We start from the raw sequence: 27279 nt of genomic DNA on the forward strand, positions 1-27279 counted from the left end.
AACACTGTGCTTTACTATAAATACACTGTAAAATATTTCCAGGATTTCACAACATATAACTGTAATATTTCACAATAAATTGCAGTATTACCAATTCACAGGCTTTTACTGTGATATTTCACAATATAATACCGTATTTAGACTTTTATTGTGAAAATAATGCAAGGCGGGACTATTACAAGAAACTACTGTGAATTCCGTCTTTTTCGCGCTGCAACTGCGTCATCTGAGCTCTCATCTCCTCCGTGCTCTCACTCGATGGATTCAGCGGCCGGTAAGTGTTTAAAATATCAAACTTTGTCATTTTGGTGGCTGTTTTTTTATATGATAGTGCATGTTATTTAAAAGTATGAACCAAATTAGCGTTTGTTGTAGGTGCTGTTGTCATGTTTTTGTAACTTAGCCGAAGCAGACTCGCGTCTAGGTTTGAGCGCGCAAATTTGAATGAACAGACGTTGGTTGTAGTGTTAACGTTAATTGTACCGTATTAAGTTAGTAAGGTTAACTGTGAGACACGTTAGCTAAAGTTACATCGTCGAAATTTTTACTTTTGCTTAATGCTTTTCTTAGTTTCTCTAACAGCGTTCTCTTTTCCCACAGCATTTTTCTATGGTGACCACCGGGAAATAAAGTTATAAGGTAAGCTGTGGCCTTATATGTGGGTATGACAGTTATTATCAACTAGATCAATTATAGTGTTGTGAATTTGGGCAAATAAATGCTGAAATACAGTTCAAATGTCATAAATTCATCTTAAATTAGTAACGTTAGCTGAACTTCATAATTTTCTCCCCTGCTTTGTGTGTGAAACGGAGCAGCCATTTGTCTGTCTCGTCAACAGAAAAATGAAGTGTGTTGCAAAACAACTGGATGCTTTTATTGTGAAAAAGATATAGTAAATTAAATGTTTATCACTGAATTAGTGGAGATTAGTTGTGCTATTCTACATTAAAAACAGGTCGACATCTGGAGATATTAGGAGCCATTTTGTCTGAACGGGTAATAACGTTAACTAATTCTAGGAGGAAGAGTACGTTCAGTTACAAGCAGAAACAGACATAGGGAGATGGACAGGCCAACATACTCTTAACGTTACTCCATCCTCTGCAAACAGTACGTGCACGTTGTTGTGTGCATAATGCTTGACCTGGGTAAATCACACACCTCTACTTTGTTGCCAGACTATTTTTGACTGTGTGTTTGTGATGGAAAAATGTTTTTCAGTTGCTGTTAACGTTATTTAAATGTTTGCTGTTTAACTAAATCAAAGTAATGTCAGCTTGTTAAAACTGAGCTAACTTTAGTTTAGCTTTGTACTGTAAATCCAGTGACCCACTAAAGGTGGTGACTGGGACTGACACCTTTTTCATCCCACTTGAATAAAACTAACAGCTTTCTTCTGTCTTTTTGTTTATAGGTGCTTCTTGGGCATCAACCCAGAGATGGCAGAGGCAGAGAGGACACATAAACCAGCAAGTCTGCACACTGATCAGGGAGCTCTTGACTTTGAACGGATGTCAATCTAATGTAAGCAATCTAAACTTCAGAGCGGACTAACGAAACACTGTCTCTGTGTTAAGCTAGATGTAGTTCTGCAGTAAGATGTTTATTGAAGCTATTAAAGGGTTAGTTCACCCACAAATTAAAATTCTGTCATTAATTACACTCCCTCATAGGGCTGGGCGATATGGCCAAAAAAAAATATCACAATATTTTTTTTTATATCAGTCGATATCGATAATTATCGATAAATGTCAAATCTTTATTTATTTCAAGTTTAAAGACAGATTTGTACTCCTAAGTGAAAGCTGTAGAAACCAGAGCGTTGTGTTTTTAAACTACTCTTGTCAGAACATATCATGACAAACACTTGCCAAACAGGTGAACATTCACAAATCCGAGGTAGAACATTCAAACATTTGTCATTTTTCCTTAACAAAATAAATATCTTTATTTCAGTAGTATTAGCTTGAGTTAGGATGCAAATTTACTTTATACAATTTATGTTCAGTAACAAAAACAGTAACATCTGTTAAAAAAAAGTAACAACATTATTTTTATTTGGTAAAATGTAATATTATTTAGTTTTATTAAAATTAACCATTGGTCATCCAGCATCATGCATTTAGATCATGATAACCACAGATAAAATGTAACTTTATGGTTTCTATGGTATTTATGAAAACCAGTAGCCTAAATACATTATTAAAAACGAATTATATTCCATTAGTCCTTTTATACATTGTATACATTAATAATATTATACAATTCAATATATATACATTTCATGATGCAGTTAATATTACTAGGCTAACGTTAACGTTAAATCCGTGGTAAATGATGGGAATGTGTAGACGGAGAAGCTTCTGACTGTATCGCTGCACACAGTGCTTCTCCTGTTCGTCAGCGCGGTCTCATCTGCCTTTAAACTGGTTTAAATCACTGAGACATTTGTGTTCCTCGCTGAATTCAAGCGCTTCTCACTGGATCTCGTGACCGAGAGCGATCAGAGTAAACGCGTCTGCTCGAGTGAGCTCGCGCTCACGCTGCCGTTTGGACTTTGAGCCGAGCGGATAAACGGTCCGTGTGGCGCGCGGTTCAAATGAGATTCGTTCCGCTTTTGGCGCAAAAACATTATCGAACATTTATCGAACTCCTGATATCGTTTTATCGAGAAAAATTATATCGCGATAATTATCGTTATCGTTTTATCGCCCAGCCCTAGCCTCGAGTGGGTTCACGTAACGCGTCTGTGTTGCACGTCACCACATAGGCTCATATTGGCCGCCGCTGGTCATGTGTGTGACGCGTGTGATGTGCAACACAGACGCACTGAGCAGTTACACTACGTGAACACACTCAGGCCCACGGAGAACATAATGAATAGTGGAATAATGTCGTTAATTTTTTTTGCGCACAAAAAGTATTCTCGTCGCTTGATAATCATATGGTTGAGCCACTGTAGTCACTTGGACTATTTTAACAATGTCTTTAATAACTTTCTGGGCCGGCAAGTTTCAATCCCTTAAGAAGCCTATGGAAGAGTGATCCAGCTCTCAGATTTCATCAAAAATATCTTCGTTTGTGTACATGAACGAAAGTCTTGCGGGGTTGGAACAACATGAGGGAGAGTAATTACTGACAGAATTTTAATTTTTGGGTGAACTAACCCTTTAAATGATGCTAAAGTTAAAGCAATATATTTGTGTAAACACAATTTGTCAAATGTGGGAACAAGCTTATTTCATAAAAGTGCTTTTATGCTTTTATTACCATACTTTGCACTGTAAAATAGGGCTGCAGCTAACATTTTACTTTTTCTGAGTATTTTATATGAAGCTTCAAGTGAATAATTCAAAACTGCTTTTCTTTTCTTTTTATGGAAAATGTAAAAATGCAGAAAGTTTTTGTTTTGTTTTTGTGAAACTGTTTCAGTTTTCTTATCTGCATTTCAGTTCTTCCAGAAAATTGGCGAATACATGCTGATTTAAGGTGTTTCCAGGATTCCTTAAAGGTATAGTTCAGCAAAAAAAGAAAAAATGCTGTCCTTAATTATGCACCCTCGTGCCGTTCCAAACCTGTAAGAACTGCGTTCATCTTCGGGACACAAATTAAGATATTTTTAATGAACTCCAAGAGCTTTCTGTTCCTCCATTGGGAGCCTTCACAACTAATATATTCAAGCCCCAGAATGGTAGTAACTACACCATTAAAGTAATCCATGTGACTCCAGTAGTTTAACCTCAATTTATAATTTAAAACCATAATTTACCTCTGTTTACAAAATTATATTATCTAAAGCACATTCACGGAACAACACCCAGTCTCGAGTCAACACAATATGCGTGCGTCGTAGTGCTCCTCCTTGTTGTTGCAAAAACAAAGCACCCGCATCGCTTCATAAAATTGGTTAAACCACTGCAGTCACATGGATTACTTCAATGATGTCTTTCCAATCGTTCTGGGCCTTGAATGTGTTAGTTGCATTGCTCCCAATGGAAGGTCAGAAAGCTCTCAGAATATCATTAAAAATATCTTCATTTGTGTTCCGAAGATGAACAAAGGTCTTATAGGTGTGAATGTACATGAGGGTGAGTAATTAACAAAATAATTTTAATTTTTGTGTAAACTAACCCTTTAAGCAAAATTGTCCAATGTGTTGAAGCTGAAATACATTATAGAAGCACATTACATGGATGCCAAACGAGATGTTGCAGGATGTGTAGTAGGGCTGAACGATTAATTGCATTTGCGATAATATCGCGATATGATGAAACGCGATTTTGTAATCGCAGAAGCTGCGATTACTCTCTGGTCACGTGACGCGCGATAGTAAAGTAATCTGCACCGCAGATGAAGCATCAACTTGGCACGCTACGCATAGGCTACAGGAAAGAACAGTTTGTTTAATTTATGTGATTGTGTTATAGATTCTCTTCAACGATTCTGTATGGATTCAGATAATTTCAGAATCGAGTCTGAGCTTTAAACACAGATGCGTGATGACGCTGCGTGTGCTTTATACACAATATTCTGCTTGCTTCTAATTCCTCTGTCACACACACACATTCGAACCTTCCGAAAAATAGTCTTTCATAGCCTACAGTTCGGAAAAGTTGAAGCGAATTGTTGGACATTCGCGGGCTTCATCATTGCACTGACTAGAAGATCATATGGCACTCGCTGTGAAATACGCGCGCTTGATGTTACTCTAGTAGTGCGCGGTCCCGCCCGCCGGTATTTTCCTTACAAATGCTCTATAAAGGCATCATATGTCTTTTGGAATGCAGTTGGCTTATATATTAAAAATAAAAATATGAAAACCATCGACAGAAGCTGCTTTCAATTTCAAATACTCACACCCGCTTTGTGAAGAGCGCTCTCACATGCGGCTGTGAGCGACTCTGTCTACGTGGTTAAATATAGCCTATACTTGCATCCCAAAATGCGTTAAGACGCGAAATTAATGTAAACAGTCAGTTATGTCTTACACCGTGTCCTAACTACACGCGACGCGATAAAATTCCAGCGACAGCAAGTGTGTCTGTCCACACTAGACGCGACGCGACTGTGAGACGGCACACGTCAATCAAAAAATCACAGCCATTCAGAACAGCGTATGGGCGGAGTCTCTCTGTGAAAGCTCACTGCTGGCCCGCACTCGCATTGGAAATGGGTAAGGACATAATCAAATCAAGAAATAACATTATTAAAAATCAAAACATTAACAAAATATACTTATTGACTAATTTTGTTATGAAGTACAGTTGTATGTTTGCATAGAATTCAGTTTGAACGCTATATTATATGCTTTCAAAATCTGAGGTAAATTATCCATTATCGCTTGTGGCACAGTGACCTATTTTTAACTAAAAATAAATAATGTGTAACGTTACTCATAACCAGTGTAATCTCTTTATATGACAATCAGTTTATTCAATGAGATCTCTGTGTGGGCGGATCTGTCAGCCGCGACGTCGCAGAAATAGGAACCGTTTCTAAATTAGAAACTTCGCGTGTCGCCGTCGCGTCTGGTTAGGACAAAAACTCTGATTAACATGGAAAAGATACCTTTTACACCGTGTCCTAACTACACGCGACGCGATAAAATTCCAGCGACAGCAAGTGTGTCTGTCCACACTAGACGCGACGCGACTGTGAGACGGCACACGTCAATCAAAAAATCACAGCCATTCAGAACAGCGTGTTGGCGGAGTCTCTCTGTGAAAGCGCACTGCTGGCCCGCACTCGCATTGGAAATGGGTAAGGACATAATCAAATCAAGAAATAACATTATTAAAAATCAAAACATTAACAAAATATACTTATTGACTAATTTTGTTATGAAGTACAGTTGTATGTTTGCATAGAATTCAGTTTGAACGCTATATTATATGTTTTCAAAATCTGAGGTAAATTATCCATTATCGCTTGTGGCACAGTGACCTATTTTTAACTAAAAATAAATAATGTGTACTCATAACCAGTGTAATTTCTTCATATGATGATCAGTTTATTCAATGAGATCTCTGTGTGGGCGGATATGTCAGCCGCGACGTCGCAGAAATAGAAACCGTTTCTAAATTAGAAACTTCGCGTGTCGCCGTCGCGTCTGGTTAGGACAAAAACTCTGATTAACATGGAAAAGATACCTTTTATCGCGTGTCGCGGCGTCGCGTCGCGTGTAGTTAGGACACGGTGTTATCGCGTGTCGCGGCGTCGCGTCGCGTGTAGTTAGGACACGGTGTTAAGTTATTAAACAGACAGGACAAACCACATCATATATTTCAAAAGAGATCTTTGCATAAGTGTGAAGCAGCTTATCGTATCTAAACTGAGAAAGAAAAATCACTTAATCACAGCTCTTGAATGGAAAACATTCAGACTACTCTTAAATACTGAAAGCACTCTTTGGTTATTGCTTGTAATGTTTTTTCCCCTCTTTGTTATTGATAACTTTTATGTTTTGAAGCTATTCGTTTATATAGCCTATTTAAAATTCTTAACATGTAATTGTATTAATTTAGTTTTTTAATGTGTAATTATTTTTAAAAGTAGCCTACTTATAATTACATATGTCATTAAATAAATATTAAAAGTTTTATTAATAAGATTAATTAATAAATAAAAAAAGTTGATCGGCTCATGAGGTGCCTAAAGATTCCCATCCATATTTTACAATGATTTATTGCTCGTGTTTGTTGAATAATATAAAAGATAAAGAGCTTAAAAAATAATCGCATATTAAATCGCAATCGCAATATTGGTCAAAATAATCGCAATTAGATTATTTTCCAAAATCGTTCAGCCCTAATGTGTAGTTCACCCAAAAAATTAAACAGCTGATGGGGCCACATTGACTTCCATAGTATATATATATATATATATATATATTTTTTTTTTTTTTTTACTATGGAAGTCAATAGGGCCCATCAACTGTTTAATTTTCAATTCTCAAAATATATTTTTTGCTCAAATAAAGAAAAACTCAAACCAGTTTGGAACAACTTGAGGGCGAGTAAATGACAGAATTTTCAGTTCTAGGTGAACTATCCCTTTAAGTAAGATTTTAGCTTGTCATTGGGAGTATAAATTGAATCAATTTACTTCTCTTTTCTAATACTGATTCTTCATTTTGTTCAGGAAGAACCAGCTACATCACAACCCACTGTGCAGACTTTGGGACGTCTTGACTGGACGTGTCTTCAGTGAGAGGAGAATCTTCAGCGATGTGAAAATGGAGGGATCTTGTTGGCTCTCCGTTTTTACTTGCCATATCGCCACTGAATATGTTGGACTGCCATTCTGGTCAAGACCTTCACTTCTACCTATTTTTTTGTTATTTAGCTCTGGCTGTTTTTTGGACTGCCATCTCGTTGCCTACTCTTGCCCGCTGTTATGCAACGACTCTTGCAACGTTTGTTATATTGTTGTAACAATTTTATTGAAAATAAAATCAATTGTGGAAACTATTGTTTAATCTTTTTTTTACTACTTTTATGTCATCATATTGCATTACTGTATTAAATTGTAAGTTTACAGTTAATTACTGGCTACTAATTGCATTACTTTTACAGCTGAAACACAATAAATTACTGTTCAAGTTACAGCTGATAACTATATTTATACAGTTATGCACTGTGAAATTACAGTAATGATGTGATATCATTAACTGTGAAATCACTGTACACAACTGTCATTTTGCTGTAATTTACATTAAATTTTCTTACTGTAAATTACTGTGAAAGTAATGCAATTAGTAGCCAGTAATTTACTGTAAAATCACAGCAGAATTTTTTACAGTGTAGCTTATCGTCATGACAGGCTAAGATTACAGCCTTCTGACATTGAATGAGAGAGAGACTCTGAGGCCTTCAGGACTTGGTACACTGTTTCTCATACTAAACATTCTCTATTTTATCTACTTTATCTTTTAATTCTAGCCCAGTTTAAGGCACCTTTGCCAGCAATTACATACGTTTTCAATATAAAAATAATTTTATAGTTGTCTTTTACTCATATATCAGGGAATTTTAGACATTACAAATTCCACTCATATTGAGACTGTCATACTGGCAGTTTCAGTCAAGTCCCAAGCTTATCTTTTGAAACCAAAACATCAGCTTCTAGTTCCTTCATGGTCAACTGTTTGTTTAATCAGATCCCTTTCTACAAATTTTTTTACATTTTGCAACCCAGTGCTACTGCTTTGCTTATTTGATCTTAAATACAAATAGTTATTCTAGTTCTCAATAACGTTTCATTAAAAGACAATCTTATCTGTAATTTTACATTTACTGGTACTTTAATTCTTTTCCTTTTCAAAAGGATTTCCTTACGACTTAAATCTTTCAACTTTCGTTTCTCTTTCAATCTACTTACGACTTCCATCTATCAACTTTCTTTTCTCTTTCAATCTACTTACGACTTCCATCTATCAACTTTCTTTTCAACTTTCTTTTCATTTACTTGCACTTTTCACTTTCCTTAGCACTGCATTCACATTCTTAGTTCTTTCTCAGACGAAAACTTTAATATCGTCTTCAAATCCTGTTCTACTTTCAAACCCACATTAATACACGTCACTTTCACATTCCATCAACTTTCTTTTACACCTTTCTGAGTGGGCATTTACAGTTACTGCTAAATGACCCCACTGACCACAATTAAAACATTCTCTGTCCCCTTGCCTCTACTGCACACTTGATCTCTCTGTCCCCTTCTAACAGCTCCAACTTACTGCACACACTTGAAGCAGTGTCCCAATCAGGAATGTAAACACAGCTGATAAGCAGTTCTCTGTATTCCTTTACAGTCCACCAGTGGCGGATTCAATCACTAGCCAAATCATAATCTTCATCATTATTATTGGCAGAACATCCATTTTCATAAACTGCACGGAAATGCATAAATTGCCTCTAAGTTGTTTTCTAAGTTTCTGTTTAAACTTTAACACTATATCCCCGACCCATAATTTCCTTTATAAAACAGACTGTCTTTTTCCCTCAATGACTTAATATCAAACAAAATATCCGACATTTTACATTATTGAATTCCAAAATATGTCTTTACATCTCTCTAATTCGGTATTATCATCAACAACACTGATTACAATAGCAAGTACACATTTAACATCCGGAAGCCGGGCTGAATAAGCACGCGCTGTTGCTGTACTCCCAGCATAGCTGGAGTATTTAGGCTCAAAAGACAATGGTTGTCAAACCAAAAATAAACATAATTTCACTCTTTATTTTACCATTAAAATATAGAATTGTTCCCCATTTTGCTAAATGAAACATTCATTATCTTTATATCATGTTAATCCCTGTTAATCATACTCAATGCCTTATTATTATTATTTTTAATCTGAACCTCACTTTTCATACCATTTCTTAATCTGACTTAACAGGCGTTCATAAATAGTTACATACATTTTATCAGAAATGTTATTTTCATAACATACATTTTCTACAGTTGTTTTCTTCTCAAAATGGTTAGTCTGCAGATTCAACAAGTATTATCATTACTGTCTCTGTCCCACTTATCTCTACTGTTTTTACAGAATCAAAATATCATATTACTCAAATCTCAATCCTTCACAAAGACAGCCTTATTGCTGCTTGCTACTTCAACTTTTGTTACAAACAAAATCTTCTGACATCTAATGTCTTGAAAAATAAAAACCCTTTTATCAGTTATATTCAATCTTACTATATGGCAATACATTCTACATCGACTCTTTTATCTGCTTCAAGCCAACACCTCATTGTTTTTTTTCACACTTTTACACACGTTGAACGCAGACACAACAACCTTTCTGTTTCTCACTGCCCTGTTCAACTGATTCCCGCACCATCTTTAATCTTGTGGCGCTCAATATCATACATTTCTGCCCTTAATTTTTATCTCATTTGACAAAACACCGGTGTACCAAATTTCTCAAGCTTGCTTTTGAGACATCCCCATATTGGCCGCTTATCTGTTCTCTGTGGATTTCTCTTTTACGCGCGTTCTCCTGATTTGTCAGGCGTCCCCAACAAATCCGATTTTTCTTTTAACCCAAATCGGTAGGGTTGCACTATTAGTGCCCTCTTAATTATGGTTCACCAAAAATCTGTTACGATTGTCTTGGTTCCCCCTAATTAGCCTCAGCACCCAAAAATAATTTGCTCCGTGGTGGAACAATTCATTTTCAGGTTACCTATCTGTTTGAAATTTCTTGATCTGGACGGGGTGGCGGACTGATGTCTATCTATAAAGAGCATTTTACCTGTCGCCCAGTGGTGAGTAACAGCTACAGTAGTTTTGAACTTCAGGTGTTTTGCCTAGAACTTGGTGAGCCGCTTCTGATTGCTGTAATCTACCGACCACCAAAGCAAAATACAAACTTTATAACAGACTTTGCAGAGTTTCTTGGTGATGTAACCCCAAAATATGATAGGATTCTTGTCTTGGGTGATTTTAATGTACATGTATGCTGCATGAATGATCACCTAGCCAAAGAGTTAGTGCATCTACTGAATGCCTTTGATTTTACTAATGGGATTGATGTTTCCACACACAAAGGTGGCCATACTCTTGACTTAGTGCTCCAGCATGGAATTTGTATCACTCATCTGGAAGTCTGTGAAAACGGGTTTTCTGATCATAAAACTGTCATGTTCACAGTACCAAGCCCTGTAGAGAAACCCACAGCTTTATCGCGTGTCAGCTCATCTCGCTATATTAATCATGCTACAAAATCATCTTTTTTAACCATTTTTCATGAAGTGATGCCTTCCTGTGCTGAATTTGCTTGTGAAACTAGCGCTGAGGAGCTTCTCTCCGGGTTTAACTCCACCTGTTCAGATATTTTTAACTCTGTGGCCCCTTTAAAGGCCAGGCGACCTAAACCTTATTCCGAACCATGGATTGATGATTCCATTTGTTGCCTTAGACGATGTTGCAGAAGAGCGGAACGAAAATGGAAAAAGGACAGGCTTCAGGTTTCCTTTGAGATTTTAAATGATTCTCTTCGCAGATATCAGAAGGAAGTAAAAAAAGCAATATTATCAATAAGAACTACTCCAGACCCAAGACTCTTTTTAATATAATTAATGCTACCTTAAATCCATCAGCCGGTCTTTCTGGGGTTTCGACCCCTTCATGCGATGAGTTTTTATTATTCTTTGAAAATAAAATAATGAACCTCAGACAAACTATAATGAATACGCCGTGTAAAACTATTATTAATTTTTCTAATAAGTGTTCGAATGTCAATGTGCTTCTTAGTGAGTTTATCACAATTACGGAGTCTGAATTGCTAGAAATAGCAAAGCAGCTCAAGCCCTCTGGCTCCCCACTGGAAATTATTCCTCCGTTTTTATTTAAACAAATCATTACAGACGTGGCTCCATATCTCCTGGTTATAATAAATAGCAGCCTAGAATCCGGCATCATGCCTGACTTTTTGAAGCACGCAGTAGTTCATCCAATGTTAAAAAAACCGACCTTAGACTCAACCGTATTGAGAAACTTTAGGCCTATTTCTAACCTGCCCTTTATCTCAAAATTTTTTGAGAAAATTGTTTTCTCACAGTTACAGCGTTTTTTAGTCGAGAATTCATTGTTGGAAAAATTTCAATCTGGTTTTAGAAAATGTCATTCTACAGAAACTGCACTGATTCGAGTCTATAATGATATTTTAGGTACCTGTGATTCTGGCGATTTTGCAGTCCTTGTGCTTCTTGATTTAACAGCAGCCTTTGACACTATTGATCATACTGTTCTTATTGATCGTCTTGAAAATAGTGTTGGTATAAGAGGTACGGTACTAAAATGGCTAAAATCATTTTTAACGAATAGGAGTTTTTCAGTTAAGATGGGCGACCACTATTCGAGTAAAGCACATTTGTTCTGTGGAGTTCCGCAGGGCTCTATTTTGGCGCCACTATTATTCTCTTTGTATTTGCTTCCTCTTGGGGCCATTTTTACGAAATATGGACTTATCCTTTCATTGCTATGCAGATGACACACAGGTTTATTTGCCTGTAAAACGAAACTATGCTGAATTAGAGTCATTTAAAGCATGTTTAGAGGAGATTAAGGCATGGCTTTCTTTTAATTTTCTAATTTTTAATGAAGATAAAACAGAAATTATTGTTTTTAGTCCATCTGAGCGCTCAAAATCTATAAATTTGGATTTAGGGGAAATGTCTGTGTACCTAAAACCTTGGGTTAAAAATCTAGGCTTCATCTTTGATAGCGATCTAAAGTTTGACCGCCAAATAAATTCAGTTGTAAAGACTTGTTTTTATCAGCTTCGTCTACTAGCAAAAGTTAAGCCGTTTGTTTCATTTAAAGACCTTGAGAAATTAATTCATGTTTTTATTTCATCAAGGTTAGATTATTGCAACTCATTATATTTAGGAATCAACCAGCATACATTAGCTCGCTTGCAGTATGTACAGAATGCTACGGCACGCTTTTTGTGCGGCATAAAAAAAAGGGAGCACATTACCCCTATTTTACGCTCATTACATTGGCTACCAGTGCGGTTCAGAGTAGAATTTAAAGTACTTCTATTAGTTTATAAATCTTTAAATAGCTTAGCACCAACCTATCTCTCTGAAATGATTACCGAATATAAACCGGAAAGAGCACTCCGATCAAATAATCAGGCTCTGCTATCTACCCCAAAATCGAGGCTCAAGTGTAGGGGAGACCGAGCTTTTTCCGTCGCTGCACCAAGGCTTTGGAATACTTTACCTATTAGTCTAAGACAAGCTCCATCCCTGTTTACTTTTAAATCCAGACTTAAAACTTTTTTATTTTCAAAAGCCTTCGATTAAACTTGTTTCTGTCTGTGATTTGTGATTCTTTGCGCTTTTTAAATATTTATGGTATGATGTTGTATACTTAAGTGAAATTTATGTGTTTCAATGTTGTGACGTTATGTGGTGGATTACATGTGGAAAGCACATTGGTCAACAACTGTTGTTTTTAATCGTGCTATACAAATAAATTGTCATTGTCATTGTCATTCTCACTTAATCCCAGATTATTTATCTGCTTGAAATTTCTTGATCTGTCACAGACCTCAATTAATCTCAGATTATTTTCCCTCATATCTGTTTGAAATTTCTTGATCTATAAATAGATCTCAATTAATCTCAGATTACGTACCACAGAAACAGTCCTCAGCCAATATGGTTCAATTTCACTCTTCCCCCAATCAACTGAATTTAATTATACCTTACCCAGAGATGCTGTTCTGAGCCACCTTGAGTTCTTTTGATTCCAGTGTCCGATTCTCCCGGCCCTGACATCGGTCGGCCTCTCTCTCTCAAGTTTACGAGGTAGAGCTGGAACTTACTCAGTCCAGGTGGCCAAACACCGTCCGATCTCAGGTCCAGGAGGCACGTCCAAGGAATCCCACTATTCTGACACCAAATTGTTGTGGCAAAAATTCATCAAACAAACATCACTGCGTAAGAGACACTCAGAGTCAAATTATAAAATAGAAGTATTTATTCTTGCAAGAATAGGAGCAGTCTAATACACAGTTGTTACCCTGTGCAGAAGAGTGACACACCCCCAGACAGACTGAACCACCTTTTTTATCCTAGCTCCTAAGGTCTTCTTCCAGTAGTTTTCCATAGATAAGGAAGCCATAACACTAGTTTAGATTCGTCACTAAGCCCCCCTGCATCAAATGGCCTTCTGACATCTAGGTCAGAGGTCCTTGTTCGTCTGTTCTCTGGAGTGCCTCTCCTTTCTGCCTTCCCAGGTACATAAACAGAATCTTCTCACACTAACAAGTGAGAAACACATGTGACATTCTTTGAATCATCCATATTTTACTAAAGATCAATGAATATCATAAAATTGCCACCACACTACCATTACCTGAAACTCCTGACAAACGCCCATTGGCCAAGAAGTCACGTGTAACAATGAACGAAAACGATGTACCGAACTCCGTTATCTTGGCGGCTATTGAAAAAATAGGCAAACTCCAAGAGGAGTCTTTGGCGAGGCTTCAATCTGTGGAGAAGTCCGTTCAAGAGAACACTGCTTCTATTCGCACCCTCTCCTCATCCATGCAATTATGTGGCAAGGAAATCGAAGACGTTACGAAAAGAGTTGTTTCTCTGGAGAACACAGTTACTAACCTCACGAAAGAGAATGAAGTCCTTCGTCAGTCTTGTCTGGAACTGGATGAATATAAACGGAGATGGAACTTGCGAATCTAATATTGTTCCTGAATCGAACAATGAGGACGTAAAGAAGATCATCCTGGATGTCTTCGGAAGTGTTTCACCGGAATCTGCCTCGTCTCTTGCTAATTCTGTGGACTTTGTACATAGACTTGGTACGAAAACATCTACGGATCGTTCTCGTCGTATTGTCCAGTTTACCTCGCGCAGCATCAGAGACAAAATTTGGAAAGATGCCAAGTCTTCCGACTACCTACGATGGAATAACTACAAGATCTTGGAGGACTTATCGTTGAATATAGAGAATATAGAGGAACGCAACAAATTGTGGCCACTAGTGAAACGGGCAAGAGATGAAGGAAGAAGGGCAGGTTTTAGAGGTTCCTTTGCTAAACGTAGAGGGGAAAAAGATATCGAGGTAAATAGTGTGTAATCAGATTGGGATTTAAATGCAAATGAAAAAATGATCCATAATGTAAACCACAAGCTGATTACAGCCTTTATATGCAGCTCTGTTTGCATGAATATATTTCTGTTGAGTTTTTTTTACTTTCTCTAAAAAAAAAAGTAAACTATGAAGGTTTTGTATTCTGAGTAAGCTCCTTTTCGTTTATTTCTTTACTTTTTCTAAATTCAGCTTGAAATCTGGTTGTTCGGCTTATTTTTTAGGCTACTTTGTTATTTAAAATTTCTTGTTTTTCGCTTAATTTTCGGGGGATAAGAGACATTCGAGAAAATCCGTTTTTTTGTTTTGTAAATCTTTTCACCGGGATGTATATTTCATGCAAGAAACTCATTCATGTATGGAGGACGAGAACTTCTGGCAAAATCAACGGGGTAATAAGATGTTATATGATCATCATGGGTCTCGCCGTGCAGCTGGTGTCGCGGTTTTGTTTGGTAGAAATTTCAGTGGTTTAGTCATTGATTTCTTATCTTCATCAGAAGGAAGATGGATATTGGTTGTAATTTATTTTAGTTAATGTGTATGGTTTAATAGATCTGATATGAATGCTACTCTTATGTCAGAGATTTCTTTGCTTGTTCTTGATAAACGTTGTAAATTCCTCTTTGCCTATTCGATTATTGGAGATTTGAATGAAGCCCCTAACTTTCTTGAAGACCGATATCCTCCTAGAAAATGTCAAAATGCTATTAATCTAATAATTTTTTATATCTGTCAGTCTTTAGATTTGATTGATGCACACAGATTCCTAAATCCTGATTCCACCTCATTTTCTTGGTTCAAGTCAGATTTAACTCAAAAATCTCAATGGTCTCAAACTCTCAATTTCTTTGATTTTCTTTTTTGACATCTGTTTCTTGCACTCCTTCACCACTAACTGATAATTGTGGCATTGAGTTGGTCCTGAAGCCACATAATTCAAGAACATAATCCTGGCTATTGGAAATTAAATTGTTCTCTGCTTTTAACAAATCTTACTGCACAGGAATAAAGCAGATAATTGAAAAAATCAACTCAAGGACAGATATTTCCTTTGTCTAAATGGGAACTGCTCAAATTTGAGTGTGTAAAATTCTCAATTTATTTCAGTAAAAAACTTTCCTCTGAAAAAAACAAAACAAATATGCAGCTTTACTTAAAAATATTTCAGATCTTGTAAATAGACAGATCTCAGAAGAAGATAAAAACATGCTTTATTCTTTACAGGAGGAGTTGAATTCTCTGTATCTTGAAAAGGCAAAGGGAGCTTTTGTAAGATCCAGAGCTAAATGGCTTGAATTTGGCAGAAAAAAACTCTGCCTATTTTTTTAATCTAGAAGAAGAGAAAGAGTCACCCTTGTGTTGTTTCAACAAAATGTAATTTTGAAACAACATAGTTTTTTTTTAGGATTTATAGTTTTAGGAGGATTTATTTTTATTTTTTTTATTTAGGCTATATAGCCTAAATATATAAATAAATAAATATTTTTTATACAAAAATAGTTTTTGTTGAAGTACCAATGGTACTTCTCCCAGATTTTAGGTTTACAGAGGTAGGCAGGGGTGTCTTTTCCCCTTTTTTGTTTTTACTGGCTGCAGAATTGTTAAATCTATTTGTGGTGCATTGTGCAGCTATTGAAGGAATTAATATTGCAGCATAGTGTGCATTAATTATTACGCCGAAGACATTTACAGTATCATTTTATTCTGGAGAGTGATGGAGAGGCAACATTAATGTTCATGTTTTTCTTGTATTTAACCCTCAGGTATTCCTTACTTATTGGTCACACTCACACTCATTGTAGTCACCATACACATTAACTATTTTCTAATTAAATAAATGTTCTAGTTAAGTTCAATAATATTTATTTAATATTTTGAGGAGATCTTTTGGTACTAAATACTATTTGTGCAATAATTATGGTTCATTAATGACAACTTTAAAAAAATAATTATAATATTTTATTATTATTTCTATTACAATTAGTGTAGTATTTAAGGATAAATTGAGAAAAGGGTTTTAAATTCCAATGCAAAGAGGCAAATTTGGATAATTTTGTGGCCAGAAAAATAATAATTTCCATTTGTAATGGAATTTGTAGTGGTTTACCCACTAGGTGCCAGTATGGCTCTTTAATAAATATATGCATCTACTAGTCTAGTTGCTCAAGAGTATTGCAGGTCATATTCTGCTTACTTATTTTAAAGTTTTGCATTTGAATAAATATTTAAATATGATTAAACACTAGATTTTTAAAATTGCACTCATGTGCGTTTAACTCGTAAAGTCTTTTTTTTTATCATGGCAAGGTGAACTTTTGAACTCATTCAGTCGTTAAAGATGCATGGTGTAATATTTAGGAGGATTTGTTTACAGAATTGCAATATCATATACATAACTAGCCTATGTTTTCAGTGGTAAAGACCAAGTACTTAATAAACGGTTATATTTGTATTACCTTAGAATTAGCCATTTCTATCTAAACGGTAGGGGTGGGAATCTTTTACCATCTCACGATTCAATTCGATTCCGATTCTTGAGGCCACGATTCGATTCAAAATCGATTTTCGATTCAAAAAGATTTTCGATTCAAAACGATTCGATTTTAACCATAATGATTTCTAATCGGGTTTCTGATCATGATCTACTCTCATCTGCTTTGCTATAATGACAAACGGAGACATTAAAGTGTCTTTTTCACATTTATTAAGTTCAATTCTCAGGGAAGTGCCTTTTATCAAAAACATTGTCTGGTTCTCAATTGCTACTCATTAGTAGCTAGCTATAAAATAAGTTGGATCAAAAATAAAGTGCTTCTTCATAATACAAAATAGTTGAAAATAGATGCATTTCCCAGGAAAGTTGCAGTTTACCACAAATATCATGTAGAACACAACCGGTGAAAACACAAAACATCTATATTTCTCAGTCAGACTCAGTAACTAAAAGAATAACAAGTTATGAAAATAAAGTGCTTCTTTCAAAATGAAAAATAGTAGGCCCTACCCCTAAGCTACCTGGCAATGAAGCAGCGATAGACCGAGTTGTTTTTTTTTTTGTTTTTTTTTGCCCTCTCGGAGTTGGCGGGGAGTTTCGTAAGCACTGCAGTGTGCGTTGGTCTGCAGCTGACTGTACGTTCACAACGCCGCCGATTCGAGCGGCAAAAAAGCTCTGGCCGCTCTGTCAAGGACGCTTGTCAAAAAGTACGGGGAATCTTGTTGACGCTTTGGCCGCTCTGACGTAGCAGCAGCATTCACAATGAAATGTTAACAGAAAAAACAAGCAATGCATTCGGCAGTTTAGGATATCGCACAAGATTTGTCAACACAGAAAACATTTCATCACTGGAGAGTTTTTTTTCCGACACCATCGTATTAATTGATTTTGATTAATATGCGTGAGGGAGAGAGAGAGCAGACAGCGCTCGGGTGAGTGCGCGCGCGCGCTCTCTCTCTCTCTGCTTGTTCTTATATATGCCCTGTCAAGCGCGCCCTGTTAAACTGACATTGTTAAACACATGCAAATGATACACTTTCACTCTATGATGGTTAAACTGTGCAATTAATTATTTTTTTCTCGGAACTAATGTTTTGGTAGGAACGAAAGATCTCCCTCTCATCCATATTTGCTTCCTCTTTGCTTTAGTGATTTGCCGCTCACGTACAAAAACCGGCTGCGTGGTGACGTCCCGTATAGGCTAGTTACAAAAATGGAGGCGAACAGCCAGCTGATTTTATTTATTTATTAAATCGATTCTTGGACATTTCAGATCGATTCTGAATCGTTGCAAATGAGAATCTAGATTCTTCTGTGAATCGATTTTTTGGCACACCCCTACTAAACGGGTCCCCTTACATCGACATGTTTCTACGGTGGCCCTAAACGGACAAACACGCTTCGTCACTATGTTGTTCTTCGTGCAAAGAAGCTAGCTAAAGTCAGCTAATAAAACACTGACACAATGATGAACAAGTAACAATAATATTTGCAATATGATGTAAAATTCGCAATATTTCTTAACTTATCTGTGTAAAGAAACTGGCTATTCTCTGCTGTCTCAGACAACAACATATTTTCATGTCGGCCACCGTAACTTCTGTTGGTTGCAATTTGCAACCTCGCTACTAGATGCTGTAAAACTTACACACTGCACCTTTAAACTAAATTTGGGGAATTGAGAAATCCATTTAGATTTTTTTTGTTGTTGTTGTGTTTGCTTTTTGTATGTAATTGCTTATCTGGGAAAATAATACAATTATTTTATTAGTTATTTCTGTTTAAAATATACATGTTCTCCAGCACATTTTATAATTACCCAAAAATCAAAGATAGTTCACAACTCATGTTATCATGTCTGTCAAAACCTTAAACTCGCGGTCGGTTGTAATATTAGAACTAAAAACAGCGGTGCAGGGACATTACCTGGAAAACACACACTACCAGATGTTTCAACTACATTATTGTTTTCCGAGAAGAGGAAGAAAATGGCAGCCTGTGGCTTCAGCATGCTGTCTGTCAGAGACGATAACGTAATACATGAGAATGTGTTCTTCACTTGCTGAAATTGAATCAGAATGATCAGGGAACCGAGTGAAATACTTTACACTGCAGGCTAAAGAGAGAAAAACAGCAATCCAATTGAAAAACTTTACCGGGTTAGTGAACATCATTCATTCAATATATTTTGACAGACATTTTTGTAAGATAATACTTTTTGACATGATTTGTTTGTTACATTTAAGTACCCCTTAGCAAACTTTATATAGTTTGCTACGTGTTATTTATCAATATATATAAACACGTACACGTTAACTTTCAAAAGAAGCGAGCTGCATTTGCCAACAGTAAACAGCAAAGCATTGGAACAGCACTTCTGTGTATCCTCTATATAGCTATATATATATATATATAAATCTGGGATTAAAAATTAAATTATTTATAAAGAAAGTTAAAAAATAAACACATTTTTGACAAAATAAACAAAAAACACTCCATGTTAATTAGCCTACATATCAATGATTTATGTTTATATCTCCACTAATTTAATCAGACAACTTATAGTTTTAGTTATCGTTAGATATGTCGTCAAAATGTAAATGTCAAAATTATAAAGACACAATTTCTCTTTCATTCATTTGATATAATTCACGTTTTCTTAGTGTCTTCATGCTTATCATGCTTCTTTGATCTTCTTGGGAAAAGTTTTGAGATCATGGTCACACCAAGTGCTCGTCTGGTTCCTGGATGTTCCACAGACTCCGGGATGGACCGCAAAGACCCGAATCCTGAGCTGTGAGATGAGACTTCTGAGCGTGATGAGCTAAAAACTGAATCGCTGTCTGCTCCTGATAGTGATCTGAATGATCCGTAACCAGAACTTCCCACAGACAGTGTGTCCGACCGCTCATCTCCACTCACTGGGGGAAATTTTTTTTAAATCAGTAAAAGGTTTGAAACTCTTATAGAACAAAATTCAGAGATTTAAAACTTACAATATGTTCCTAAAAAATGGGGGAAAACGTGGTAACAAATTTATGACAATCTACATTAAAATACAAATAAACTTTTCTCAAAAAATGCTCTAATGCTGTAAAAAAGGAGACCAAAATGTACTGAAAGTGCCAAATAAAACAAGACACTCACTGTTTGGTGGTAGAAGTCCAATGCTTTTATGTCGTTTTATGGCTCCTGACACGTAACTTGTGTGAGATGAATCTCTGGAATGTGATGAACCGAACATTGGGTCTGCTCCTGATCGTGATCTGAATGAACCATAAGCAGAACTTCCCACAGACCATGAATCAGATCCATCATCTCCACTCACTATAATAATGAAAGCAGAGAGCAGATCAGTAGAACATTTACAACATGAATGCATTTGACAGACACTTTGATCCAAAGCAACTGACATGACATTAAAGGAATATATTCATCAGTTCATGTGATTGTAATTAATTCAGATGGTCAACTTTGTCCACTCTAAATGGGTCAGGGAAGGAGGATTCACTTCATTGCAGAAATTTGGTTCACACAGAAACAGAACATTAGGTATATGATATGATTACAATGTTCAATGTTGTTTGGCCCTGCAGCTTTTGCCTGGTTTCCTATTGCAGCTAAACAGGGTTTAGTGTGTTTAGTGGTTTAGCGTGGTTTGGACTCCTATTATTCCCATAGACCTCTCAAGAAACGCCCCTCCATGACCACGCCCCATCCTGTGAGAGATGTGTCCGTCAAGACAGTTTTACGGCAACAAGACGCTCCCAACACCGAACCCTGGGACAGAAACCAAGGCTTCTTCAATATCGTCAGGTAGGGCTGCACGACATTGGAAAAAAATTACATTGCGATATTTTTTTCCCAAACGATATATTGCGATATTGAGAGCCATAACTCCAGGCTAAAGTCAATAATTACCATTCCATGATATTAATAATTTCCCTAATAAGCAAGCTTCATTACAAGTGACAAAAAGGTCACCTAATATTTTATTCCAAAATTAGAACATTTCTGTAAACAGAACGCATTTTTAAATAAAACGGCAGCTTTACACCAACCCCCCTGATTGGTTTACAACAATATAACTTAAAATAAATATATTTTTAAACAACTTATAAGCATTTTAGTTCACAATCTTTTAAGTCAACTTTTCTTAGCCAAAGTGCCAATGTAAAACAGTGTTGGTGTTGGTCATCATAATCATATGAAATAAACAAAATGAAATAAACCTTGAATATATTTTGTTGTATTAAATCTTCTAAACAGATTAGAGAACATGTTTCTGTAAACAGAAAAGCCGAACACATTTAAACAGCAGCTTTACACCATACCGACTGACAGTGCCGCCGCTCCCACCACGCACATCAAGAGCTGCGTGGGCACCAAAAAAAGTCTCCCGCATATTGATAGCGGCTCACTGATGCCCGCTAATTAGTTAAAATCTCCGGAATCTAGAGCGAGCGCGCCCGCGAGACAGAGACTGTGCTCCAATCCACGCTGCGCGTGCACGGCAGAGACGGAGAGAGAGCAAGAGACCGCGCGCGTGCCTCATGAAGCGCATGTAATATCTCCCCCTGGTGCTACCTTCACATCGCATGTTCGGGCGATGTGACTATCGCTCACTCGCACTTCGCAATGTCGATGTTAAAACAGAATATCGTTCAGCCCTATCGTCAGGGAACGAAAGCATCTGATCGTACAGATAGTACCCTAATAGGAAGGTGGTTCATTGAGCGGGTGTTAACACGCTCTTTTTTGTGTGTTGAGTCTCAACCCCAAGTATTTTATATGGCCAAGAACCGAACCGACATCTCCTGAGACTGGGCCAGTATCAGCCAGTCGTCGATATAGTTCAATACATGGATGCCCAAGAGCCTCACCAGGGCCATCGCTGCATCCGTGCATTTAGTAAACCTGATATTGGAAAGCTTCGCGCCCAAAAGCAATCTCAGGAACTTCCTGTGAGAAGGAAGGAAGGATGGAGATGTGGAAGTATATGTCCTCGGACCTGATTTGACGCACGATGGTGGGAATTGTCAACATCCTAAACCTGAATCTCCTCAGTGAATGATCCTACTCACAGATCTATAATGGGACGCAACTCCCCATCCTTCTTTGAAACCAAGAAGTACCGGCTGTAGAACCAGGACTCCCGCTCGGGAGGAGGAATACATTCTATGGTCTCCTTTGCCAAGAGGGAGTAAATGGTAAATGGACTGCATTTATATAGCGCTTTCACAGACCCAATGGCCACCAAAGCGCTTTACATTGCCTCACATTCACCCATTCACTCACTCATTCATACACCGACGGCGGTGTCAGCCATGCAAGGCGCCATCCAGCTCGTCGGGAGCAGCTGGGGTTAGGTGTCTTGCTCATGGACACCTCGACACTTGGTCAGGTGGAACCGGGGATTGAACCACCAACCTTCCGGTTTGTAGACAACCTACATGAACCACTGAGCCACTGCCGCACCCAGTGGAGTGCACTTCCTTCCTGGAAACCGGTGTGTCCCGAAGCGCACTTGATGGCGGAATACAGACATCGATTTCCTGAGGGTTCTGTGGAGGAGCAATTCTCACTCGCCCCTTTCCTTCTTCGCAAGAATGGTCCTCAGATCCGTTTTCTTGCTTGAAGGCTTCGGGCGAGAGTGTAACTTAGACCCACAAGCAATAACCTCAGTTTTATCATTATTACATTTGCTAGAAGTTGCTATATAACCAGATTTTAAACATTCCTACATTTGGAAATGCATAGAAACCTTCCTACATTTGATCCTACGATAATTTCTCCAATGTGCGTACGTGACACAAAAAAACCTGCGTACGCCTCTCTTCCAGATGTGAAATTTATAAATCGCAAATGATTTTGAAATTGTGTGCAGCAGAATGGTTTCCGATCTCTGCATTGTAAATACTGCCTTATTAATGTCATTAACATGTAAAAGAGCACCAGTCAACGTCCAAATCTTTTACTTGAGAATGAAGAGCAGCAAGAATTGCTTAGATTTCCAAATACCTGCAGACTCTCTGTCTCAAGGAAAGTGTGTATTTCTGCTAAGATCCTGACGTGGTGATAAGTACTTTTCCACGACAAAGGCCATTTTTATAAACATGAACGCTTGCATGGATTTTAGAGTACACACACTATAAGATCAATTTGTTCAGTTCACACGTGTAAAAAAAGAGTGTAGATAATATTCATAAACTTTTATGATTTCACTCACTAGTCAGTGATCTGTATTCCTCTCTCCATTTGTCCAGTTGCTCTTCTGTTTTATTTCTACCATCCATCTCCTGTAAAATCTTTCTGTCTATTTCAAAATGGCTGCCGTTGTTTTGTGCCACGGTCTCCTCAATCTTCTCCAGCAGCTCCTTGATCTGAGTGTCGTCACTCCTGTTGTGATTGTTGAGAACATGAAACCTGTTCCCACATTTGTCCAGCAGCCACTGGAGATCCGGCCCTTCACTCTCGATGTGCTGCTCTATAGATGTGTCTAACAGAGAGTCTTCATCAGTGAACAGCACTATAGTGTGACTCCAGACTCTCTCACCGAGAAGATCCAGATGCTCCAGCAATGCCTTTCTCTCAGTCTCTTTAAATGTGTAGTCCACACGTATGATCAGTAGTACAGCGTGTGGTCCTGGAGGACACAGAGACACACTGAGGATAATCTCCTGCTTCAGTAACTCAGGACTCTCCTCTACAGAGATATCACACCACCATCCTGGAGCTTCAATGACAGTGATGTGTCTGTCTGCTACTTCTCCATGTCTCTTCACACACTGAGCAGATTTCTTCAAGCCAAACTCCTCTCTGCCCAGGATGGTGTTTCCAGCTGAACTCTTACCAGCTCCTCTGTCACCCATCAACACAATCCTGAACTCTGAGAGATGTTGGGCGTCCCCTGCAACAAATACAGAACACAGGTGGGTGACATCTTAAATCTTCGTAAAGGGGTCATATAATGGTACATGCACTTTTACAAGTTGATTGTACTGAAATGTGTGTTGGCAGTGCCTGTACACAACCATCATATAATGATAAAAATCCATCCAGTGTTTTTTTTTTTTAATTTCCTTATATGTTTTCTCAAATCGAGCCGTCTGACCGTGTGACGTCACACGGACGCCCCTCCCACGATTGTTAATTGACAGCAGCGTTTCAACACAGACCCGCCCAGAGTGAGCTGTCATCATAGTCCATAGTTCATGTGTTTGCGTGAATCATTTCTCACCAGACTGCTTTATAAACGAGGGTCAGTATAAGAAGCTGCTCCTAAAAATAGAATCGGTACCAACTATTCGTGTTCCTGCATCACCTCCAGAAGAAGTGAGTGTAAAGTTTTATTCATCACTGACAAGCCTACATTTACCGAGAAAAGTTTTTCATGACCATTAGCTGTAACATCAATCTGTCAATGAACTAACGTATCAGTAACGTTAAACACAGAGCGTTCGTGTCTCACTACTCTAACGTTACCCTGCCAGTACAAAGATAGATCAAAGTGACATTACGTTAACCAACCATTCAGAAACGTCCTGTTCGAGCCTTAGGCCCCGTCCACACTACTGCTACGACCTTTTGCTACGTTTGCACCTCCCGTCCACACTACAATGGCAAAAACGGAGACCCAAAACGGAGAAGTTTAGAAACGCTGCCTACCCGTTTTTCGTTTTGAATCTCCGGAGGGCGTTTTAGTGTGGACAGGTCAAAACGGAGGACTTTAGAAACGATGACGTAGTAGAGGCTCACGCTCGGCTCTATGATTGGGTGTCGTCAGTCATGGCGTATATCTTTGCTAGCAGCTGTTGTGCAAGTAAATTCTGCATTTTACAATGCTATAACTGCCTACATGCGCCGGAGGCAAGCTATCATTCGAGCGATCTGTGACAATTCTTGTGCAGCGGCGGTACCGACCGCACATGGAGCGTCGATTCTGGGTTAGCCCGGGAAGAACCAGCGCATGGTGGGATAATTTTATCAATGAAGTTGTGTTTACACCGGCATGCGCATGCCCAGTGTTGGTGAATGGTCACGTGATCCGCGTTTTCAGTCGTTTTAATGTGGACGGAGATCAATTCTAATACGCAGCTAAAACGCTGGTGTGGATGGAGATCGTATTCGTTTTAATTCTCCGTTTCTAAACAAAAACGCAGTAGTGTGGACGGGGCCTTAATTGTCGAACTTCTTCGGGGTCGTCATCTTTTTCTGGGTCCGAAACCGGTTCAAATTGATACGGTTGCACAGATGTGTCCTCAGAGACTCCCGCTGCCATTCTTTCTCCAAAATATACCCTCACCTGTTATAAAGGTAACACTCCACGTGTGTGTGTGTCAAACGCCCACAGAACAGAGGGGCTCATTATCATTTAAAGACACATGCACTTAAATGGCGTGATGAAAACAGAGCTGTTTTTGACCAGGTAAAACTACACATTATTGATTAAAAATGACATATAAGTGTATCTCGAAAAAATCTGCCTAAATTGGAATTAACAGATCCAAAATCTAATCTGTATTGAACAATATGAAAGCAGTAAAAGTGTCTTGCAAAAACCGTAAACATGTTGACATTTTTTTCTCTGTAAAAATAGCTTCTAATCTTACAAATGTCCATTTTACATTACATATTTGTGCCTTAGTTGGAGCTCCAAATAAAATCTAGATCCTCCAGCAGTCTAGTAGTTTTTACTTGTAATGTACTTTCAAAGTGTGTTTGACGGGACAAACATGAGACGTGTCTATCGGTGTAAAGCTGATGTTTAAGATTATATTCAAGACGAGATGTTTGCAGTTTTATTTTGTTTTCTATGGATTAGATAAAGGGATTTCCGTTATCAGAAGCACATCCAATGAAGAACAGGATTGTTTAAGAAATGAAAGTGCTTATTTCCTCCAGTAACAGATTTTAGGGGCCGTCACTGTGAGCTGCTTTGAACACATCTATTGGGAATGCCTCTACAAATAGCGGTTAATGACTAGAAGTTTCTGGCTATTATTGCTGTGATTGTTACATTTTCATGATGTACGAAATATACTCAGTGTGTATCTGCACTATAAAGTATGTGGACTCACTCATCTGTGATCTGATGTTTTCTCTCCTGTTTTGCATCTTCTTCATTCGTTCTTCTGCTCTCTCTTCCTCTGCTCTTCTTCTCTCTTTCATCTCCTGTAAAATCTTTCTGTCTATTTCAAAATGGCAGCCGTTGTTTTGTGCCACTGTCTCCTCAATCTTCTCCAGCAGCTCCTTGATCTGAGTGTCGTCACTCCTGTTGTGATTGTTGAGAACATGAAACCTGTTCCCACATTTGTCCAGCAGCCACTGGAGATCCGGCCCTTCACTCTCGATGTGCTGCTCTATAGATGTGTCTAACAGAGAGTCTCCGCGAGTGAACAGCACTATAGTGTGACTCCAGACTCTCTCACCGAGAAGATCCAGATGCTCCTGCAATGCTTTTCTCTTATTCTCTTTAAATGTGTAGTCCACACGTATGATCATTAGTACAGCGTGAGGTCCTGGAGGACACAGAGACACACTGAAGATAATCTCCTGCTTCAGTAACTCAGGACTCTCCACTACAGAGATATTACTCCACCATCCTGGAGCTTCAATGACAGTGATGTGTGTGTCTGCTACTTCTCCATGTCTCTTCACACACTGAGCAGATTTCTTCAAGCCAAACTCCTCTCTGCCCAGGATGGTGTTTCCAGCTGAACTCTTACCGGCATATCTATATCCCATCAACACAATCCTGAACTCTGACAGATGTTGGGCGTCCCCTGCAACAAATACAGAACAAACACACTAATTAAGATGGGTGACATCTTAAATCTTCTTAAATAATCTCTTGTGAAAAAGGGGTTTCTGAAACTAGGTTCACCTTATCTGTATGTGTGTCAAACGACACGTTATTGATTAAAAATGCCATAAGTGTATCTCACATCAATTAAACTCTTAAATCAGAGTTGAACAAAAGTTATCGATGGGCAATAATTATGGAGAAAAGAAAATAGCTTAATTTCAATGATCTGCAGACAAAACAACAGATCACAGAACACACCGATTAAGCGAGACTAAATCCCAAATAGCTTCAGAATAATGTTTTCAGAAAGTATATTCTTTAAAAATAATTT

The 27279-nt window shown here is 37.9% G+C and overlaps 2 protein-coding genes and 1 long non-coding RNA gene across 3 annotated transcripts in view; 1 reads left to right on the forward strand and 2 right to left on the reverse strand.

Annotated features, from left to right (window-relative positions):
* Positions 1–27279, reverse strand: part of map2k2b (mitogen-activated protein kinase kinase 2b) — a 529628-nt gene that overhangs the window by 213834 nt on the left and 288515 nt on the right. The window lies entirely within an intron of this gene.
* The window catches only part of LOC306999010 (uncharacterized protein), a 98467-nt gene that overhangs the window by 68969 nt on the left and 2219 nt on the right, over positions 1–27279 (reverse strand). Inside the window, 1 exon segment of the mRNA XM_079613406.1 lies at positions 26221–26925. Within this exon segment, the coding sequence (XP_079469532.1) occupies positions 26221–26925 (705 nt within the window).
* LOC306998709 lies at positions 179–7249 on the forward strand. Its single transcript, XR_013797644.1, has 5 exons — positions 179–274; positions 601–639; positions 1418–1527; positions 3456–3514; positions 7144–7249. It is a non-coding gene; the product is annotated as an uncharacterized lncRNA (long non-coding RNA).

This window comes from Phoxinus phoxinus, assembly GCF_949152265.1.
Source record: "Phoxinus phoxinus genome assembly, chromosome: 5".
Taxonomy (NCBI): domain Eukaryota; kingdom Metazoa; phylum Chordata; class Actinopteri; order Cypriniformes; family Leuciscidae; genus Phoxinus; species Phoxinus phoxinus.